The following is a 19369-nucleotide window of genomic DNA, read 5'->3' as shown; positions in this document are numbered from 1 at the left end:
CAAATGGTTTCACTCAGTAGCAATTTGTTAACCCTATTTAGCAAATGGTTAAAGTCAGTAGCAATTTGTTAACCCTATTTAGCAAATGGCAAATTTAGCAATGGTATTTAGCAAATTTCTTCAGTTCTAAACTCACCACCTTAAAGTTGATAACGTTTTCGATCAGTACGTTTTCTTGTATCCCATTGTGAATTAACTTTACGCTCCATTTTTATCATTTCTTTCTTCTTCTTCGTTTGGAGTAGATGGTTTCTTGAGAGAGTGAGCAAAAAACCTCATATTGTAGGGCAGGTGTTTGTTAGCCAGCTGACCAGGTTTTCATCCATTGTTGTCAGACCACGGTTCCCACAAGGATGGCGGTATGTCGGACAAGATGTTATGACGTGGTCTTCAGTCTGGTCTGCAGTCCAAAGTGAATCGTTGCGGCTTCGGCTTCACCAACCCGTGTTTACATTCGCGATAAAAATTTCAAATTAACTTTCGTCTCAACTGCACCAAGTCAGGCAATGGCGCCCATTGCCGGATGCCCTGGATGGTCAACCTGCGTTTGCACAAGACTTGCATTTCTTACTTGGTACTTGTCGTTTTCTTAGCCTTCACGCAACAATAAGCATTTTGCTAAAGTAAACCCGACCCCTATGTGACGTAATGACATGTAATAGAACCTATTATCATGTAAGAAACAAATGACTATGTCCCAAACTTGTCACGCCAAGTCACTTCGTCGGAATGAAAAGTGTTATCGTCTAAGATTTATTAAAATTTTAATGCTTGGTGTTCGTTAATAAATAGCAACTAATTGCCAGTTAATGACCATAAATAATGGTTGTTATTTTCCAGCCCCCCATTTCATTAAATTCGTCGACGGCGGCATGTCTTTGAACAAAGTTTATTCATTTTTTACCGAGATCTCCGTCGAGGATAAATCAGAGGTACATTAAATTACTTCATATAATAGGCAGTAATTTAAAATTGGCGATAAAGTTAAATTAATGTTTTCCCTACAGCAAGTTTACACACGCATCGGTCAAGTTTGCAAGCACGACGGTGGATGGCGCAATTTGAGGAATCAGTTCTTTTCATTCTTCAAAGCGAGACTGAACTGCTCGTTGCCAGGACTGCTCGTTCTACTTCAACGAGCTTAGTGACGTCACTGAGCTGGTGACGTTGGACAAGTTGTACAAGGTCGGGAAGACAAAGATGGTTTTCGCTCTCATGAACACGCCCAGGTGGGTTAGCATGGGGCTGAATATTCACAAACCTCGAACTAGTATGAAGGCACCCGGCAGCATAACCCAAGCTTAACCACACCACATTGAATTCTCGCTCCTCCTCGCAGCAACAGCATCCCTGCATCGGCCATTTGCCCATTCTTTCTGCCTGACATTGAAGCTTCCATGAACGGCGCATTTTATGAGAAATTCGCCGATGCAAAGACCAGTGCACAATACTGGGCTCAGCAGGACAACTACTCCGACCCTCACCTGGCCAGGTACATCATACATTATTATGACGTTTCATAAAAGTCGTTTTTGACGTAATATTTGATCATCGTGCTATGCACAAGGGTTAGTAATTATGACGTATTTTTTCATTTCCAGCTGTGCGAGCGATCCAAGCAAATTATCCGTCCGCAGTCTCAACTTCATGCGCATGCATCCCATAATGTACCAGAGCGTCAACGCGTGGGATCACCATAACAACGTGACGCAACCACACAACGCGATTCCTCTTTATTCGAGAACAAACTCCGGGTAAGTGACGATAATTTAAGAATAATAGCACCACCAACTGGTCCCGTAGACTCGTAGAGCTTCTGTTTATTTGAGATATTGTGTTATAATGACATTGATTTAAACGTATGAATAGACTGATTGCCAATTAACATCTTATTATTTGGGTTTTTAAAAGTTCAATAAATTACTGACTTCTAATTTTTCTTAAACGTTATTATTAGGGCAACCAGTTTTTTGACCTAAAAATTTTAAATTTTGACCTTAAAATTTGCAAATTTTGACCTAAAAAGTTTAAATATTGACCTTATTTTGACCTAAAAAGTTTAAATTTTGACCTTATTTTGACCTAAAACGTTTAAATTTTGACCTCATTTTGAAAAACGCTATACTGATAGTCTCTACAATGTCTACAGCAACTTTCTAATCTAAAGCTGCATTTAAAAATGACAAAATGCTTTTCTAGTGTTGACTTTTTTTTCGTTTCTGCGTATTAAGATTGACAACTTGCAGTTTCAAATGCAATGCCGTCACATCGTGACGTCACCAAACGCGCTGAAAAGCCTTCCCTCTCTTTGTGGCTTTGGTTCTAAGTAAAATTTGCGGGACTGGAATTGTTTGCGGTACAAGAAAAGAGAAAAACGGAAGAATAATATTACAAAATGGTTACAAAATTACAAGTTTAATAGATTTTGACCTAAAAAAAAGACCTAACGAAACAATTTGACCGTATTTTGACCTAACGTAACATTTTGACTTTATCTGACCTAATAACTTCTATACCACACGTCGTACAAAGCTGAAATTTGTTTTGTGCTTGTTTCATAGCATTCTGAGCAGGTAAAAAAAAATTGACCATATTGACTTTTGGTTGCCCTAGTTATTATCAAAACAGCAATTTCGTAACCGTAAATGTATATACGTTTTGAATTTAAATGAAAGATATCTTTCATTAATTGCTTTATAAAATAATAATACACTGTTTGCTTCTATTTCAGCTTTTAAAAACTACAAACTGCAGCATTTTTCGCACATGAAGTTAGGCAAAGGTTTTGAGAAAATTTATACAGAAATATTGAACTATACGATAATGAAATGCAACAAAAACTACAATTGTTATCACGATGAAGTAGATATAGTCAAATAAAAATGTTTTTGCATTTTCACAGACAAAAGCCATGTATGGCCCTTGTTTGGCATTTAATGATTTGGCCATTCCTTAGTAAGCCCACACATAAGCCATACATGCTACTTCGTAGCCATGTAAGGCCCATAGATAAAACCTACATAATTTTTGACTGGGAGTGATCTTGTTTAGTGCCAGAAGAAATCATATGGATTGCCAGTCCCACACGGTAATGGTTTGGCATATAAAAGCAGTTTGCTTCTACCAAAACCGTTCATGATGCCAATGTGTTGTTCAGCTTTCCCGCTTGCAAATGGAGTTACCGATGCCTCATATGTATTCAGTCCCGATTTCTCAAAAGATAGCCTCAAACCCACGACCCCAGTTTCCGGAGTAGATCTGGGTCATCCACCGATGTACGCTCTGATATGATGTCCAAGCCACCGGTTGTCCGTTTTGCACCGCCACAACTGCAAGCTATTCAATAACTGCGCACTAATGCTTGCAAAACTCTTAATAAATATATTACCTTGGGAACGGTTGTTGTTGTGAAACGCACAAATATAATAAAAAAAACAAGACAAAAATATCATCGTTTTGTTGGATGTCTATGTCGTCGCATTTCGAGGTGTGGTTGATGGATTTTTGGGAAATAAAAGTGACAGAAATTACAAAGAGTTGGTGAAGAAACTTATTAAAAGTTACCGGAACATAAGCTGTCACATGTCTGTTAAACTTCATTTTTTATGTTCTCATCTGGATTTTTTTTCAAGAAAATCTAGGTGACTTCAGTGAGGAGCATGGTGAGTGATTTCATCAAGATATTGAGCCAATGGAAAAACTATATAAAGATTGCTGGTACAAAGCAATGATGGGAGACTACATTTGGTCTTTAGTAAGGTTAGACAGGAGTCGTCATAAAAGAAAAGCTGGCAGAAAAGTACATTTTTGAACGACTCTTACTGTTTGACAAAACTATGTTACATTTATTTTCAAGCCTTTCTTATTAACGGTTTTACACTGGTTTTTGTGTTTAATAAACCAAACGGAACCTTGATGTGGAGTTAAAATCTACTGCTAGATTAGAATACAATTTGCTATATTTACAGCTATATCAAAGTTTGAATATCTCAAAAAGTAACGATGGTACAAAAAAACCAACTGGATTTTTGAACTCAGCACCCATAAATACGTAAAGGGGCATTAAAAAAAGTAGCCAAACAAAAATTGTGTTACGTAGTGTTATTTTACGTCAGAAAGCGCTGCAAAAATTCGTAAAAACCATAAATATTTTGTCATAATTGGCGATGTAGCACTGGACAACCACTTGCTTTGTGCCGGCCACCACCGTGTTGTTAAGGCTGTCGCACGAAGTAGCATTCTGCGTTTATTGAAACTGAAAGGTAATTAATAAATTTATGACGTCATAGAAGTCTTTTATCATGAATGAATGGACAATGATTAAATAAAACAAACACGCGAGCAGATGCGATTTATTTGGTCGACAAAAAGCCAGGCCAGATATATTCAGAATTTTTGAACTAGTTGACCACAGCCCAGATCAATTCCAGGATCACAAACAAAGGCAATTTGATACCCGTATACGTTGCGAGATACATTTGGTAATTGTTACTTCGTGCAATTTAATACCCGTATACGTTGCGAGATACAGTTGGTAATAGTTACTTCGTGCATATTTGTACCCGTGCGAATTATAACTTACAAAACTTACGTTTGTACCCGTGCGAATTATAACTAACCCTAACCCTATTTATAAAATGGTTACACTCAGTAGGCATTTGTTAACCCTATTTAGAAAATGGTTATCTGATCAACGACTATGGCTAAATTGAAAATGGTTAAAAAACTGTAAAACTTTCGGTCCAAGCCACGTGTGTCCCTTCAGCTGGCTGGCAAACTGAACAGCAGTACATAAAACTGTTATTCCAGAAAAGCGTGATGCGTTTTGTAGGCTTCCTGCCGCGCATTTGCAATGTAAAACGAGGCTTCCTGCCACGCATTTGCAATGAATGAGCATGATATCTCCAGAGTTAATCTCCATCTATGGATGAGGAAGTAGGCAATCATAGCATAAATGGCTCTTGAATTCCATCTAGCATTGTGTAGAGATGGAAATTTATGCCATTTGATTAGTGGAAATCTACCATTTTCTTTGAAGAAGCGGAATGCTCTGCACAACTCAAAGAGAAACTTAAAATCATCCTCCAACCTGGGTTTTCAACCATTTCCATCTCAATTTCTGGCTTGTAGGATTGCTGCAAGTTTTCGTAGTGTTTCACCACATCATCTACAAATTTGTAGTTGGGAGTTGGTTTTGTTGAAGACGTTGGATTGAAGAACTACAATACATGCTATAATACGACTCTATCAAGAATATGATGTTGGCAACCAATATACTGTGGTTTATCAAAACCCTTGCTGATCATTGCATTTTGCAGTTTCACAACAACGCCATTCAGCCGTCCAGTATTAACATATGTTGTGTCACATATGATCATTTTCAAATTTTTCCATGCATCATATTCATCTAGTAGGTTTTCTAGGCTGCTGAAAATATCTTGAGCTGTTCCACTTTCGCATTTTAGAACACCCAGTTTGATTTATCTTGATGGACTTTTCAAGCATACTACCTGATATTCATGTTTGCCAATCATTTTTCCATCAAAGTGTAAACAGAAATTATTCTCCTCTTTCATAATTGATTTTAATTTTAGCTTTGCATTGTTGTCATCTCTTATAACTGCTCACACAATTTACCAAAGTAAAATTTCAAATCTTCGCAATTGAAATTATGTCAGGCAAATTCAAATTACTCGATATATATAGTATATATCTGCAAAAGAAATTATTAATCATTTATACTTATATTAATCTTTGACTGTAAACAAGAACATGATATGAATAATTTAATCTGTGCAATCACAATTTACCAAAATAAAATTTCAAATCTTCGCAATTGAAATTGTGTCAGTCAAATTCAAATTAGTCGATATATATATATATATATATATATTACATTGAAAACTGGAAAAATTTGGTACGGGAGTTTTTTGTTTAAACAGTCTTAACTTTTGTGAGTTTTCAAATCAGGACATAAAAGTTCATCATTTGTAACTACAGGACACACAAAATTTAAAATTTTTTTTTAAGTCATAACCCTAGTGTAGGCCCTGCAATACGTTCTGTTACTTACCGTTGTTAACGGAGTGCTTTGAATGGCGTTCATCTCCCAGGTAACTTCGTTTGCTTTCTACTGCTTCAGTCTGTAAAGATGAGATGGAGTTTAAAGTCAGCTATAGAGCATTTTGAGGTAGAGTTAACATAACTTTATAGCTAAAGATGGCATCACCAACGTGCTTTGTGGACATGTTAATTAATATACCTCCTCAGTAGAAGCTCGTCGTTTCTTAGAACACAGTGATGGGTGGGACCCGTCTGAAAAATTCAAAAAGTCAGCTCGTTAAATTGCAATACAGTACGTCCAGTGAAGCAAAGTGCTGTTGCTTAAAACATAAATAATGCTTCAAATGCCAATGACACGAAACAGAGAAACGGACGTTCACCTTTTTGTGCTTATACGGGAGATAAATTATAACGTAGAGGGGAAATAAATCTAATCCCAAGATGGCGTGCTTGAGCATAATAGTCGGCAAAATGACCCGGTGCTCAACTTCTGGCTTTATCTCACTGGATTCACACGCGGTATCGTGACAGAATGGCTTATTCAACATTAAGAGTCATGAAGGACTTCGCGTTTTTGACAACACCAGTATTATAATGGGAGATGAAAAACAGTCAAGCCTGGTTCTATCTGAGATCCGGCGTTTTATTTCTGACATCAAAATCCGGTTTTAAGTTCACATTCGTGAACTTTTATGCTTTTAATCCGTAATGAATACTTCCGATTAATTAATCACTTTAACTGAACAAATCCTGTCGAAAAAAAGCTGCTGACGGTGAATTTCAAATGAAATAATTACAAAAATAATTTGCTCCAGAGACGGAAATATGCATTTTATTTTGTTTGACTAATACTTTGTCCTACCACAACAGTGTGTGTCATTGTCGGTTTAAGATATACGTTTTGCTGATTTTTATTTATGGTTAGCAAAAAGGACTTTATGACAAATGGTAGATATTAATTTCTAAATAACCAAGTATAGCCTATAGGGCATAGGCAATGACACACTGTATTGTAACGAAAAATTTTGTTATTCATTTAATTTTACCTTTATCGTTGACGTCACTCGAAGGTGACGACATACAGTAAGTTGATGGCTCGATGCTTGACGACGACGCCTTACGCGTAAGATTAATCGGACCATCCTTGAAAAATAATGAAACAAACAATGTAGTACTGAAGTTGGAACTAAACCAAAATAACTAATAAAGCAAGTGGAAACGGGATTAAAAATGTCTTAATTAAATGGGCTCCGTTTGCAGTGACAACAATCAAAGACGGGAAATTCAGCAATATATGATACCTTGACTCATTACTATTGTCGACTTCAAGAACGCATGATATCTGCCCAAGTTCCATTACCGTTTGCAAATAGTTTGGATAAATGTCTTAAGTGGCTTTGTTGTCTGGACGGCGGTGACAGTAAAACTGTCCTGGTTAGTGTCATAATTATCACAGCACGATAAACAAGATGGGAAAATTCTCATTATGAACATTGCGTTTAAGATTACAAGATTGTTTGCATTGTTAAGGTATTGTCGTCAGCGGCCTGTAATGGTGTAAGAAGGCAAATGTTATTTATAAATCTGATCTGAACAGCTCGAGTGGCAAATAAGTTGTGCGCAATTTGTATTTTTTTATCGGTTGTAGCTCCATATCAGTAACTTCACTGCATTAAGATGGTCACGAATTATGACAGTGTGGGGCGTAACTTGATGTTCTGCTGTATTATATAGTATTGATCAAGCCTACAAGTAATCGCAAACAACGTAACTTACAGATTAGTCTTTGGGATCACGTGTTATTAATTATTGGTCACTTGTACTCGTATGTCTCTGAGACAAGTCAAAAATATGTTAAGACACAAAAAATCAAATAACCTGCGGAACAGATTACAGCAACAGAGTTCAATAAAGAATTTAAGGCCATTTATTTGTTAATGTTTGCACATAACTATGGCAATTGGAAATGGAAATTATAAACATTAGGCTTGTCTCGGGAGAGCCATTAGAGCAAAGCAGTGGACGTGGCGATAATGTTCGTTTCAATCGACAATTTGATAAATTGAACAGTTAATTACTGATTGCTCTTTGTACTTCTTAGTCACTGAAGTAAATTTGCATCCATGGCAAAGTTGCTTTTAAAGTCATGACTTTCGCTACGTTCAATGACGACAGGTGGCCTGGCAAAGAAATGATGGCCCATAGTGTGCACAGCATGGTGGCGGTTGCCTTTGTTGTTCTTTCGTCAATCATCTTTTGCACCTACTGTAGTTAGCAGTTCTATTTATCACGAACTTCTTCTTCGTCAAATGAGCTAAAATAAGATAAAATACAAAATAAGACGAACAGCATAGGTCGTAGGACATTAAAGAAATTTAAAAAAAATGAAATTGTTGTAGAGCTCGCGCCCCCCCTGAGAGATGCTTCACGCCCCCCTGGTTAAGAACCACTGGTCTACTACATTAAATTCACCTGCCAAAATGGTGGCTTCTTTTCCTACGATATATTGGTGGACTGTCTCGAAAAAACGGTCATTCTCTTTTGTCTCATGTGACCTTACGTTGGGCGCATATACATTTATTATTTTAAAGTCTTGGTTATACATTGTTACAATTTCAGTGATTAGGCGTCCTTCAAGGTCCCTTTCGACGGTTTTGAAACTTATGGCGTTATGGTTGATCAAAATCGCAAAGCCTTTAGAAGATAGTTTCTTTTTAGGTGCGGAATTAAAAACAGCTCTATCTGTATGCCATTCGTTTTGCCACTTGATTTCGTTATGGGGTTCGCATTTAGTCTCTTGTAACAGAAATACGTGGGCCTTATCTTTCTTTAATGTGCTAAAAAGCTCTGCGCGTTTTGCCTTATCATTTAACCCGTGACAATTAAGGGTGCAAATTTTAAGGTAGCAAATCATTGTTTTAGAAGCGGTAAGAGCTGGTTTGATAAAAAACAACGTTGTTTACAGTTACATCTGTGATAATTTGCACGTGTGAAAAAACGATTAACACTTATCTTATGTTTTTGTGAGCAACTAATTACAGGTTCAAACCGGTTTAACTATGTATAAATGTGATCAAATGTGTCCAAACATTTGGAACCATTTTGACGTATTTCGACAAGTAAATGATAAAGTTCCCATTTTTATTTATTACCAGACACAATATTGTTATATGTTATATTGTTATATGTTATATTGCATGTTATATTGCGCAATAGTAACCAGTGAAATCGATCATGTAAAAAGGGCTGATTGCAAACAACACAAGAGTATATATAGGGCACACCAGTTCAAGCGAGGTAATTTATCTGACGTCATTGCGCAGTTTTAACACGTGAAAGAGAAAAGTAAAAAAGGAGGATCGCAAACATTGCAACAGCATTGATATAGCACATCAGTTAAAGCGAGATAATTTATCTGACGTTATTAAGAAGAATATAAGTCCGGTCAACAACTGAATGGCAAAATCCCAAAATAAAATTTCAGCATTTCGAAAACAACCCGTGACTCATGACTTAAACGTCACAAGACATACGACTTTTATTTCTTGTTAAATTATTCAACAAAAGTTGCTCACACAGTAACTTAATTGCACATTTTTTAAAACAAATGGTTTTCATAAAATGAAACCCATCCCATGGGCGCCACCCAGCGGTGTAGCTCAGCTAAGAATTCCTTCAAATCTCGTGACTGTGCCGAGAGCGGTGTCGAATAATACTGGGCCATGAACGCAAGCTCAACAGTAGGGGTAGGTGAGCCATCTAGCGGAGAGAGACTTGAGTCCTGAGTAATTTCAAACTCAAACCACGGCGTCCAGGTCTCCTTGTAGATGCCAGAGCCGTAATAAAGAAAGTGCCAGTCAGCGTAATGGTAACGCTTGTCACCTGCACAAAATAAAATGCGTGCGTGCACCTTACTCTAGTGAGTTATTATCAACTGGAGCCACTTGCCTCATCAAAGGAAAAACTTCAATCTTTTGGGGAGAAATTGGGAGTATGTCGTGTTTATTAGTACTGGCTCATTATTATCATAGAAGAGTTTAAGATTGGTCGTAGAGGTTTTATAAATTACCCAGAACAAGATGATCCACGATGGAGGTTGGCTTAGATCGAGAGCGCTCAATTTCATCCTCAACAATCCACGACGTGAGCTTCGATGAAATGCCCTTCGATGACAACGGAGCAACATGGACGCTGATGTGGGATGGACCATCGACAACAAATGAAAGTCGCTTTTTATAAGTCCGGGAGGTGGAATTTTCTACGTGGGGTAAATCAACAAGCGATTAATACTATTTTCTCTATTGGTGAATGTAAACATGAAAACACTTGATGCACCGGATATTTTTGTGGTTTCATCTTGGATGAGCCTGACAGAAAATGGTTGGATGCCAGTTTCACTAAAGGATGGTTCATCGGCGGGGATGTACTTGGATAGAGTAACAAATTTATTTAACGGAACCAGGAATGGAAAATGGCAAAACAATCCTAAAACCAAATCATATTAAATGACTGAGCATGATACGCATAAAAGTCAAATTCTATGACACCTTTGCAAGGAAGCAGAGGAGATTCATTTGCGGCATTACTGCCGGTGTCAACTTTAAATCCAGGATAATCCATCGTATTCAACCAGATGCCGGAATCCTGCTGTCGAACCTTCTTGTCAAAACCATAAAATGTACGAGATATATGCTGAAAAGTTGACAAAATAAATTAATGCAAAACATATTTCCTGCTTAACGCTTAGAACAATAAAGCAGCCAGCTTTAAACAGGCTGACACAAGCTCATGGCACCTGGACAATCAGTCTTTGTGGAGCAGTGATGTCGTTATCAACAGCATACGGGAAAGCGTGACTAGACAACACAAAGCAGAGAGCGCCTGCACTAAGCAACAACATACCTGCAACAATCCTGGAACAAATGGAAATGAATTAATCAATGAAGCTCAACAGACACTTTATGAGTGAATCTGATAACTTGCCACTGTATCGACTCCGCAAGGTGTATCAAGCTGAGTACAAAGTGGGAGAGGAGAATAAGTAAAAGGGCAACTAAACCAGCAATGACAAGATCTGGCGGCACAACAGTTCCTAGTCTACCACAGAGTGGTATAAACAAGTCCAGGCCAATCCATGAGAGTGAAAATAGAATGAGGGTGTGTGGTAGCAGTGCAGCAAGATAAACCGTCACCTTAGTTGCAACAATACCATCTAAAGGTGATTAAAAATGATAAATTTAGGTAAAAACTACTTTTATTATTTTTGTTACAAATTAAACAGTTTGGACAGCACGAGGAGGTTATGTGCGTAAACTCACCGTTTTTGTGATGAAATATTTTCTTTAAAAACAGACATCGTATTAAGCATAGCGGTAAAACACATAAAAGCAAGATCAAACTGGACTGGAGTTGTATATAATTGATCTGGAAGAGAATTGCTGACCAGATGAAGAGGTAACTGTCAAAGAAAATGGTCTCCAACATCCACGGATCTTCATTCTGAAAAATTTGATCATCAAAATGATTGGCAAACAGTTCACACTCACACAATCTTCACGATAGTAAATACCAAGAACATCCAATTTAAACAAATTTTGTGTGAAGTCAAAATAACCATGTCACAGAGTTCACCTTGAAAACAATAGAAGCTGCAACGCGATTGACAATCAACAAAGCTGCAAGACCAGGCAAACCGTAAAGAAACACGACCAAATAAGGTCTTGAAAAGAATGCCATTGAATTTCCACACTTTGTGACAAAAATGGCCAATAGGAACACCACAAATGCACATGCCAACCACGATGACATAATAATGACAATTCCTTTGAAAATTTTCTGCTCGTAATGCAACCTCTCGGCTGTAAAACCAAATAACGATTTACCAAAAACCTTTATAACTCCATGCAAATAAAGCTACCTGCAGAGGACATGATGCATCTAGCAAGATAGATGATCGGTCCTACAGAGAAGAGCATGTTCAAGATAGAAAGCATCCTCATCGGAAGTGTGATCATGAAAATGCCCAGGAAGTCCATAAAAGCCAAAGCTCCGTGACGATACGATCCAGGATTGGGCAGCAAGGAAGATGGTGACTTCACCAGGTGATCAACAACAGCAAGAATGTTATCTCCTGACAATAGTTTAACAATAAAGCATACACAGCTTGACCAAACTAAATGTTAATTTGAAAGCAGACCCTGCTAATTATTCCAAGTCAATGTTTCAGTTAAGCGTGTCATGTCAGTGTTAGTCGTGCGTTTTAAAATGTTTAGTAACTGGCTCTCGAAAGATCTCTAAAATCCAGAAATAGCCGTCAACCCATAGAAATCCTACTATAGACAAAGCTTTTACAAATATTTCACTCATTTTAGCGACCAGTTTCCAAAGCCACTGATAAACTGGGTTTGTGATTACGAACTAATTTGTGAAGCTTTGTCAACCTGCCCGTTGGATGCAGCCCGGTAATATCCTGTCAACATCATCGTACAAAGTGTGATAAACATATCCGTTTGTCATATACGCAAGATCTATTCCTGGAATCTTGCCATAATCACGGAAAATTCTAAAAGTAGCAAATTGACATCTTATTACTCTACTGCAGTAATTCATGTCAGCCCAGCAGCTAATTGTTGAGACTGACCGGAAGTCGGTATCTGACGGAATGATCCCACTTTGAAACAATTCTTGCGCAATCACCGTCCCAAAAGGGTGGGGGGCGTTCATGGCCCAAGCGGACGCCAACCACGGATGACTGGGACCAGTCTGGAAAACAATTTCTTTCCCACCGGCACCTGCTGCTTCCAGGTTGATAAATCCTTTGACCTTGGATAAAAACATCTTACGTCAGTTAACTTATAACCTCTTCCTTCTATCCATCTATGGTTATCACCGGACGTAGAAATTGCAAATCGGTGCTTATCATCCAGTCACCAACCTGCTTAGCCCATGGATGCTGGGTTATGAATCCATGGCTGGCTTGGTGCAGGTTCTCTTCAGCTCCGTTAAATAAAAATATGATGTCATGGAGCAATGGGTGTGTGTGGTCACTTGTGACGGCACGCATCACTTCAAGCAGAACTGCACATGCAACTGCGTCATCGCTGGCGCCTGCAACACAAACCGAGCGCATTCAACTTATACAGGGCATTCAACATTTAGGAACTGAACGCAAGATAAACGTGGAATGACCATTGAGGAGAAAGAAACATATTCCTGCAATGACTAGCTTTTAAGATAAAACAGCATTATTAACAGCTAAACGGCAATATTGACACAGCTGCTATCTCACCTGGTGCGCCATTAACTGAATCAGTGTGACAATTTAGGAGCAGGGCGTGGTTCGAAGGACTGTCCACTGCTGAAACTCTCACAATCGTATTGGTTACATTTGTGTAATAACTGCCAAAGCCGCTGACAAAGTCCAAAGTGAATGATCCCTAAAAATCGTTAACAGATATTTCTTCAAAAGTGTTTTTATTTGTTCACAAATAAACATTAGTTTTGACAAAAATATTTATCAGTGATGGATCCAGAAAATTACCTATGAGATAATTTAGGGAATATCTCAGGTAAAATTGCCTTTGCTACACCATGTTATTGTTTATGTCTCAAACCAACTTGCATAAAATGGATCTTTGCTATCGTTTACTGAACTAGAGAATTGTCCAGCACGTTAATCACAGCGTTGCAATAAAATTAGAGTATTTTGGTGCAGTCGCTATCCTGGCAAAGTTTCTAATGTGGCCACAAGCTCTGACACACAATAATGTGAAAGACATTATTGCAATACAACAACAGTAAAATTAGGGAATTACCGTTGGCCGTTGTGTGTCTATTTCAACCTTCAAGGAAGGACTAACACTGGCTTTAACTTTCAGTACAGTCTCCAAAATGTAGTTCGCCGCGTGCACATCATTTGCAAGACTGCCGGCCACACGTGGTCCCAGAGACACAAAATAATTTAGATGTTTCCTTAGAACAAAATTATTTAACAAAAAAGTTTTTTGAAAACATAGAGTCAACTTCCAAGACCCATGAATGTAAGAAACTGGTACCTGGCTTGTTCTTCAGTAAACTCAGTTGGTTTTGAATTCACCAGAGATTTTGGATTCGGCAAATAGTTAACGGAATAACGCACAATATAGAACACTGCTGAGTAATAAACAAGAAAAAAGAAAATTGTTGATTTTTGAGATAAATCCTTCCTCCTTCCGTTTTCTTTCCTCATATGCCTGTCTATAAAATATGTATTAGCGTACATGGTACATAGAAATAAAATTTTGAGAGCCCTGAAACATTCATTCTAAGTCATGGTACTTAAGATAAAGCATTTTGACCATAAATAGCGAACATAACCTGCAGTTTATCCATGAAACCACTGAACATTTATTGCAGTTTAATAATTTCACAAATATCTCTGTGCAAAGTCAACAAAAATGTCAGTTTCAGAACAAAAAAAATCATATGTTTCAACGTAGGACATTGTGAGTTTCACCTTCGCTGCTAGGAATAGGAAGCTGTGGTGAGCGGGAAACTTTATGTTGCCCTCGACGACGGACGGATAATTTCGGATCTACCATTGTGGCAATTCTTCACTGCAGGAGAACTGTGCCTTGGCAGCTTATTCTAGTTAAAACTTTGCTTTCATGCATTTAAAATATATTTAAAACTATTTTTATGCAGTCATTGTAATAACCAAACAAGGTGATAGCTAAATGAATTGGTGCTTGATTTTTATTTGCACAGAAATTATTTTAATTTCAACATCAAACTCAAAGTAAGAATATTGCAAAGTCAATAGCTGAAGATTTACTTTACTATGAAAATCTGTTTTTTGAACCCGACTGGAAAGTTTGGCAGGGTTCGACGAGAAGTAGTGCGTGCAAGCACACAAATTTTGGTGTGATGACATACATTGATGCTTCAATTCTTTGTTTATTAATTACAAATTGGCGTCCAAATAACCAGCTTTTCTTTTTTAAGTTATTATAACTTGGGGTGATGACAAAAACGTTTGACAAAAATGCTCAAACGCATTGAAAGCTCCAAGACTGAATGGAAAGATGATAGGCCTATGCACCGGACATGTTAGGTGCGCAGCTACACAGTAATGTACACAGTTTGACTTATACATTCTTTAAATCAATTTAAAATTGGGTGCACAGAAGCTCGGTCCAAGTGATTAAGAGCAATATACCGGACTTAAGTGCGGCACCGAAGCTCATGAAACACGAGTATTGTGTGTGCCTATTCCAAACGTCGCAGTCTGGCTACTTCGAAGCCGCAGTCTGTAAGAACCGAAGTCATTTCTATAAGATTTTTGCTAAAAGCAGCGGCGCAGTGCTTATACGGTAAATCACCTAAAGCGAGACAACGTGTTTTCAAGTATTTCCATTATTTAAATCAAAATTGAATTTAGTTGTCAAAGTATTTAATTGATTTGTAGTGAAGGACCAACTTGAGGTCATCACTGTAATGGCGATAGTCCTTGCCTTTCGCTGGATTGCTATAACCAAAGAGATGTATGAATGTGGCCAACTGGCTGCTGGCGTATAAATTTGTAAATTTTTTTAATGGATTTGACTGTAATACTTTAACTTATAACTTAAGCATTTCAATATTTTGACACAAAATGATATCGGACAACGCGTTTGGTTTGCCGAATTTTTATAGCAAGATAATGTAAGTATAAGGGTGGGTAAAGGTAAGAGGATTTGCGTAACGCAGGAGAAGAAAATTAAAGTTCGATCAGTCAGAATAATAAGTTTAAATCGCGATTCGCCTCCATTCGATTTTTCCTTGCATGTATTGTATGCAAGTTTATTCGGTACCCTATTTGTAAATCGAGGCTATCGGGACAGTCACAAATTAACAGATTCTGACTTATACAGGATGGCAGCTTGCAACCTGGTATATGATGACTAGGGCCCGCAAAAGTCAATAAAGTCAAAAATTTTGAAGGACCTCGTCTGACCACGAATCAAAGAATAAAGTTGTTTTCAGCACCTAGGGGATTGTTTCTAAGAAGTTTATAGGTCAAAATAAAGTCAAAATTTACAATAAAGTCAAAATTTTCAATAAAGTCAAAATTTGTCAAATTATGGCTTTTGACAAAGTTTTTGTGTTTCTTGACTCTTGAGAGTAATTTTTGTAAAAATCTTCGTGGAAGCATTGTAAATCAGGAACTGCGACACAATTAAACCATATTAACCCATAAAAGCAGGAAATAAGTCACAATGCCCCATTGGATCAGCAGTAACTTTTATCGCAAATTGTCCATTGTTTATTCATTGTTACGTATTTAAATAATTCTTATAAAACATTTCCTCTTCATAAACGTGGTCTTTTCGAAGATCAACAGTTTGGATTTTAGGAATAGCCTACTGACATTCTGTAATACAAAAATGCCTAAGCAAGCTAAACTAAATCGTCTTCAGCAAAGGTTAGACAGATTTGTCGAGATTTTTCTGATGAATTTAATGCAACTCCCGGGGGTGATTTTATGGTGCAATTTTTGCGAGGTTATAGTGAAGTGCAATAAAAAGTATTTTGTTGAAAGCCATGCGGAGAAAATCGAGGCAAAGTGCCCTTTTCACAAGGACAAAATAACTCAAGTTACCTAAATCTATCGCCAAAAAACATGACGCACTTTTTATAATCCATAAAACACCTTGACTTTTCGACAAAATATTACGTTTGGGTCTGAAATCGACAAAATATTATGTTTGGGTAACTGGAGGAAGAACTGTGGCCTCTACAAATAAGCAATTTCGTTAGGTCAAAATAAAAATGGCCCTAATGATGACAAACAAGGCAAAATAATCGTACGGCCTGTGATAACGCTAGTACTTAACGTATGTCATTTATGAAGCAATAAAGGTGGGTTAATATAATGCGTAACTAACAGTGCTTAGCGTAAGAAAAGACTAAAAGATTGCTTTGTAGGTAGACAATGGGGAGTAAGTGACCGATGATAAGTATTTGGCTTAGTTAGCTTGTGTCCATGCAAATAAAATAAAAAATCATCTACCTCAAAACATGAGATTGAAAAATAAGTAGAGATAGAAGTCGATAGGGGGGTAAGGAATACACTATCTTTTAGTTCAAATTTAATTTAAGATTACATGATGCGTGGATTACGCAGAACAAATAGAAGGTATAACTATAGCATGAATGTAGGCCTATGTACGTACGCGTGGTCCTTGGGGACATGGGCCTACAATCTATGAGGTAACATCAGCTTAAGAAACGTATTTAATAGTTTTGTTATTATTATCTTGTAATATGTGCGCTGAAATATGCTAACACCAAGAATAAGCTACGATTTATTCAGAAATGCTTAATGCACTTTACCGGCTAAGAATTAATCGGAAGCAGATCCAAAACATTGTAGAGGCTTCCACACAGCTTGATAGCTTCGTTCTTCTTGATGATTTTTCTTCCATCTTTCCTTTGAGCTATGCTTGCAGCTTGCTTGTATTGCTTGCTGGTGTTGGCCAGCGTTGTCATCAGCGTAATCCATAACGCCAGTAACATGAAAGTCATTGTTCGTCAGCGAGAATTCTTTCAACTGGATACTTCGAGAATTTTTGAAATTTCTGCCGCAACTCGCTCGTTAACAGACAGTTGAATGCAATTTGTCTCTCGATCCTTATCTGACTCCAATTTGCACCTTTCAGAAAGAAACTTTCATAAATCGAAATTTTCAAAGGGTGCAGTGTTCTTCTTCTGTGTAAAAGAAGTCGGGTCACCGTAAATGTGGGGATGCCGATGTTGATTATTGTAGGTTGGCCTAAAACAAAAGGCTTTAGTCTTTCTTTTAGAACTCCTTGACTATTTTATCTTTGACTCCGTTGCGCATGCTATCTCTGATTGCTTCTTTAAGTCAGCACAACATTCATAAAGTCTAAATTGCTATATTTTCCAAAGTATAGTCGTAGTCACACCAGAAACAATTTCATATCCATTTCTCTTCCGAATAGAGCTATCACTTAAATTGAACGATGAATAAGCGAGAAGGTAAAACCGAGAGGAAGAGGATCCAGAGCGATTTTTTTTCTTCATATTTAAAGAAACAATCAGAGATAGTATTTGCAAGGGAGTCAAAGATAAAATAGTCAAGGGGTTCTAAAAGAAAGACTAAAGCTTTTTGCTTTAGGCCAACCTAAAATAATCAACATCGCCATCCCCACTTGGTAGAGCCATTTTAAAAGTTTAGCGCACAAATTCATATGCTTTAGTTAAATAGAACTGAAGTGTGACAGCAAACGATCTTATTGCTGAGGAGTACTCTAAGCCCTTCCCTGATCTTGTAAGTATTACTCGCTTCATAATTTCTAATAGTGCCCCTATAAAACTGCTTCTCAACCTATCCTCGCATTGGGATGTAATCATCTTTCGATTTTTTATTCTGTCAAAATGAAATTCAAAGATGCCATTTTTTTTCATTAGTCTCTATTTTTGTTTTTCTAATTTTTGATTTCTGAAAAATTTCTTAAAAATTTAATACCAAAAAATTGATGTCTATGTTTAAAAAAATTACCAGACAGAAAACAAGAAAACCAACATCATTACATCAATACACCGATATGGAAAGAAAGTATGCAGTTTCCGAATTTCACCAAAAAATCGCTATTTTAGTATTCATTTTTGGTTCAATTAAATGGAGTTTTTGCAGGTAGTGAGCAAGATTCTAACTCTATACCAAATTTTAAGTCTCTACAAACGATACTTTTTAAGTTCCATCGCGTCAAACTGACCTAGCTTAGAAAGACCTGATTTTTAAGCCCAAAACGAAATTTCAATGTCCAGTGCAAAAACTGTGATATCTCACGAAAGAAACGAGCTAGAGAATACTTTTTTCGCACATTTGCGTATTAATTCCTCAGCCCGGACTGCAGAGTATGGCAGTTTTCGCCAAGATCTCGCGTGTGCAGAAGGAAAATTCCGGTGTGCATGTGTGCAAGAAAGGAGCTGTAGTGCTCTACGACTCGTTGCCCAAGGATGCCCGGAATTTGTGCAGATAAGTATGCTACCTTTTGCGTTAGAAATCGGTGAAAAAATTAGTGTTTCCGTTTATTTTAGGTACATCACTTTTAAACTATTTGTGAAGTACACACTACAAACCGAAGCAAAACTTAATGTCTCCTATTTTTGGAGACACCGGTTTGTCCTGGTGTGCTAAGCCGTTTTGTAAAAAAATCTCGGGTATGATCTTGCTATCCTCTGTAGTCTGGTCCTTCGCTACGTTTCTTTAAATTTTTGTGAAGCTATCATTTTTAGGTTTCTTTTTCAAACTACTTTTCTC

At 37.4% G+C, this 19369-nt stretch overlaps 2 protein-coding genes and 1 long non-coding RNA gene across 12 annotated transcripts; 1 reads left to right on the top strand and 2 right to left on the bottom strand.

The window, feature by feature from the left end:
* The first annotated feature begins 228 nt into the window (after positions 1-228).
* Positions 229-3891, top strand: LOC143459313 (semaphorin-2A-like). 8 transcript variants are annotated; one of them, XR_013117756.1, is made up of 8 exons: positions 229-574; positions 841-932; positions 1008-1229; positions 1340-1492; positions 1602-1754; positions 2732-2782; positions 3052-3088; positions 3158-3891. XR_013117756.1 is itself a non-coding variant. In XM_076956445.1 (7 exons), the coding sequence occupies exons 3-6, from the start codon at positions 1201-1203 to the stop codon at positions 2736-2738; spliced, it is 342 nt and encodes a 113-aa protein (XP_076812560.1). In that variant the 5' UTR covers positions 229-574; positions 841-932; positions 1008-1200; the 3' UTR covers positions 2739-2782; positions 3052-3891. The 8 variants fall into 8 exon arrangements, 6 of the variants coding, with proteins under 6 accessions (XP_076812560.1, XP_076812532.1, XP_076812524.1 ...); XR_013117755.1 differs by having other exon boundaries at positions 2732-3088; XM_076956445.1 differs by having other exon boundaries at positions 3052-3891.
* Positions 3892-6006: 2115 nt separating this feature from the next.
* On the bottom strand, positions 6007-7237 carry LOC143444328 (uncharacterized). Its single transcript, XR_013113709.1, has 3 exons — positions 7110-7237; positions 6263-6315; positions 6007-6143 (listed from the first exon to the last, which is right to left on the bottom strand). It is a non-coding gene; the product is annotated as an uncharacterized LOC143444328 (long non-coding RNA).
* A 2113-nt stretch (positions 7238-9350) lies between these two features.
* Positions 9351-15367, bottom strand: LOC143466336 (endoplasmic reticulum metallopeptidase 1-like). Of its 3 annotated transcripts, none has more exons than XM_076964959.1 (16): positions 14558-15367; positions 14118-14298; positions 13878-14034; positions 13352-13499; positions 12998-13170; positions 12704-12885; positions 12504-12625; positions 11981-12193; positions 11695-11921; positions 11382-11562; positions 11047-11275; positions 10859-10976; positions 10611-10755; positions 10399-10548; positions 10133-10321; positions 9351-9945 (listed from the first exon to the last, which is right to left on the bottom strand). In XM_076964959.1, exons 1-16 carry the CDS (start codon positions 14640-14642, stop codon positions 9662-9664), a joined length of 2784 nt encoding a protein of 927 aa, XP_076821074.1. In that variant the 5' UTR covers positions 14643-15367; the 3' UTR covers positions 9351-9661. The 3 variants fall into 3 exon arrangements, with proteins under 3 accessions (XP_076821074.1, XP_076821076.1, XP_076821077.1); XM_076964961.1 differs by having other exon boundaries at positions 11695-11885; XM_076964962.1 differs by having other exon boundaries at positions 14118-14294.
* Between the last annotated feature and the right edge of the window lie 4002 nt (positions 15368-19369).

Source organism: Clavelina lepadiformis, chromosome 1 (genome assembly GCF_947623445.1).
Source record: "Clavelina lepadiformis chromosome 1, kaClaLepa1.1, whole genome shotgun sequence".
Classification (NCBI taxonomy): domain Eukaryota; kingdom Metazoa; phylum Chordata; class Ascidiacea; order Aplousobranchia; family Clavelinidae; genus Clavelina; species Clavelina lepadiformis.
Note: the sequence above shows the minus strand (reverse complement) of the source record. Positions and strands in the feature narration are given on the sequence as shown.

Bases quoted from the DNA above. Each gene is read 5' to 3' on its own strand.
- LOC143466336 (XM_076964959.1), bottom strand. From the start codon at position 14,642: ATGGTAGATCCGAAATTATCCGTCCGTCGTCGAGGGCAACATAAAGTT. The intron at 13,171-13,351 runs GTGAGATAGCAG...TTTGTGTTGCAG, and splicing joins TTCAGTTAATGGCGCACCAG to GCGCCAGCGATGACGCAGTT. The intron at 12,626-12,703 runs GTCAGTCTCAAC...TGCTACTTTTAG, and splicing joins CCGTCAGATACCGACTTCCG to AATTTTCCGTGATTATGGCA.
- LOC143459313 (XM_076956445.1), top strand. From the start codon at position 1,201: ATGGTTTTCGCTCTCATGAACACGCCCAG. The intron at 1,230-1,339 runs GTGGGTTAGCAT...TCCTCCTCGCAG, and splicing joins GCTCTCATGAACACGCCCAG to CAACAGCATCCCTGCATCGG. The intron at 1,493-1,601 runs GTACATCATACA...TTTCATTTCCAG, and splicing joins TCCGACCCTCACCTGGCCAG to CTGTGCGAGCGATCCAAGCA.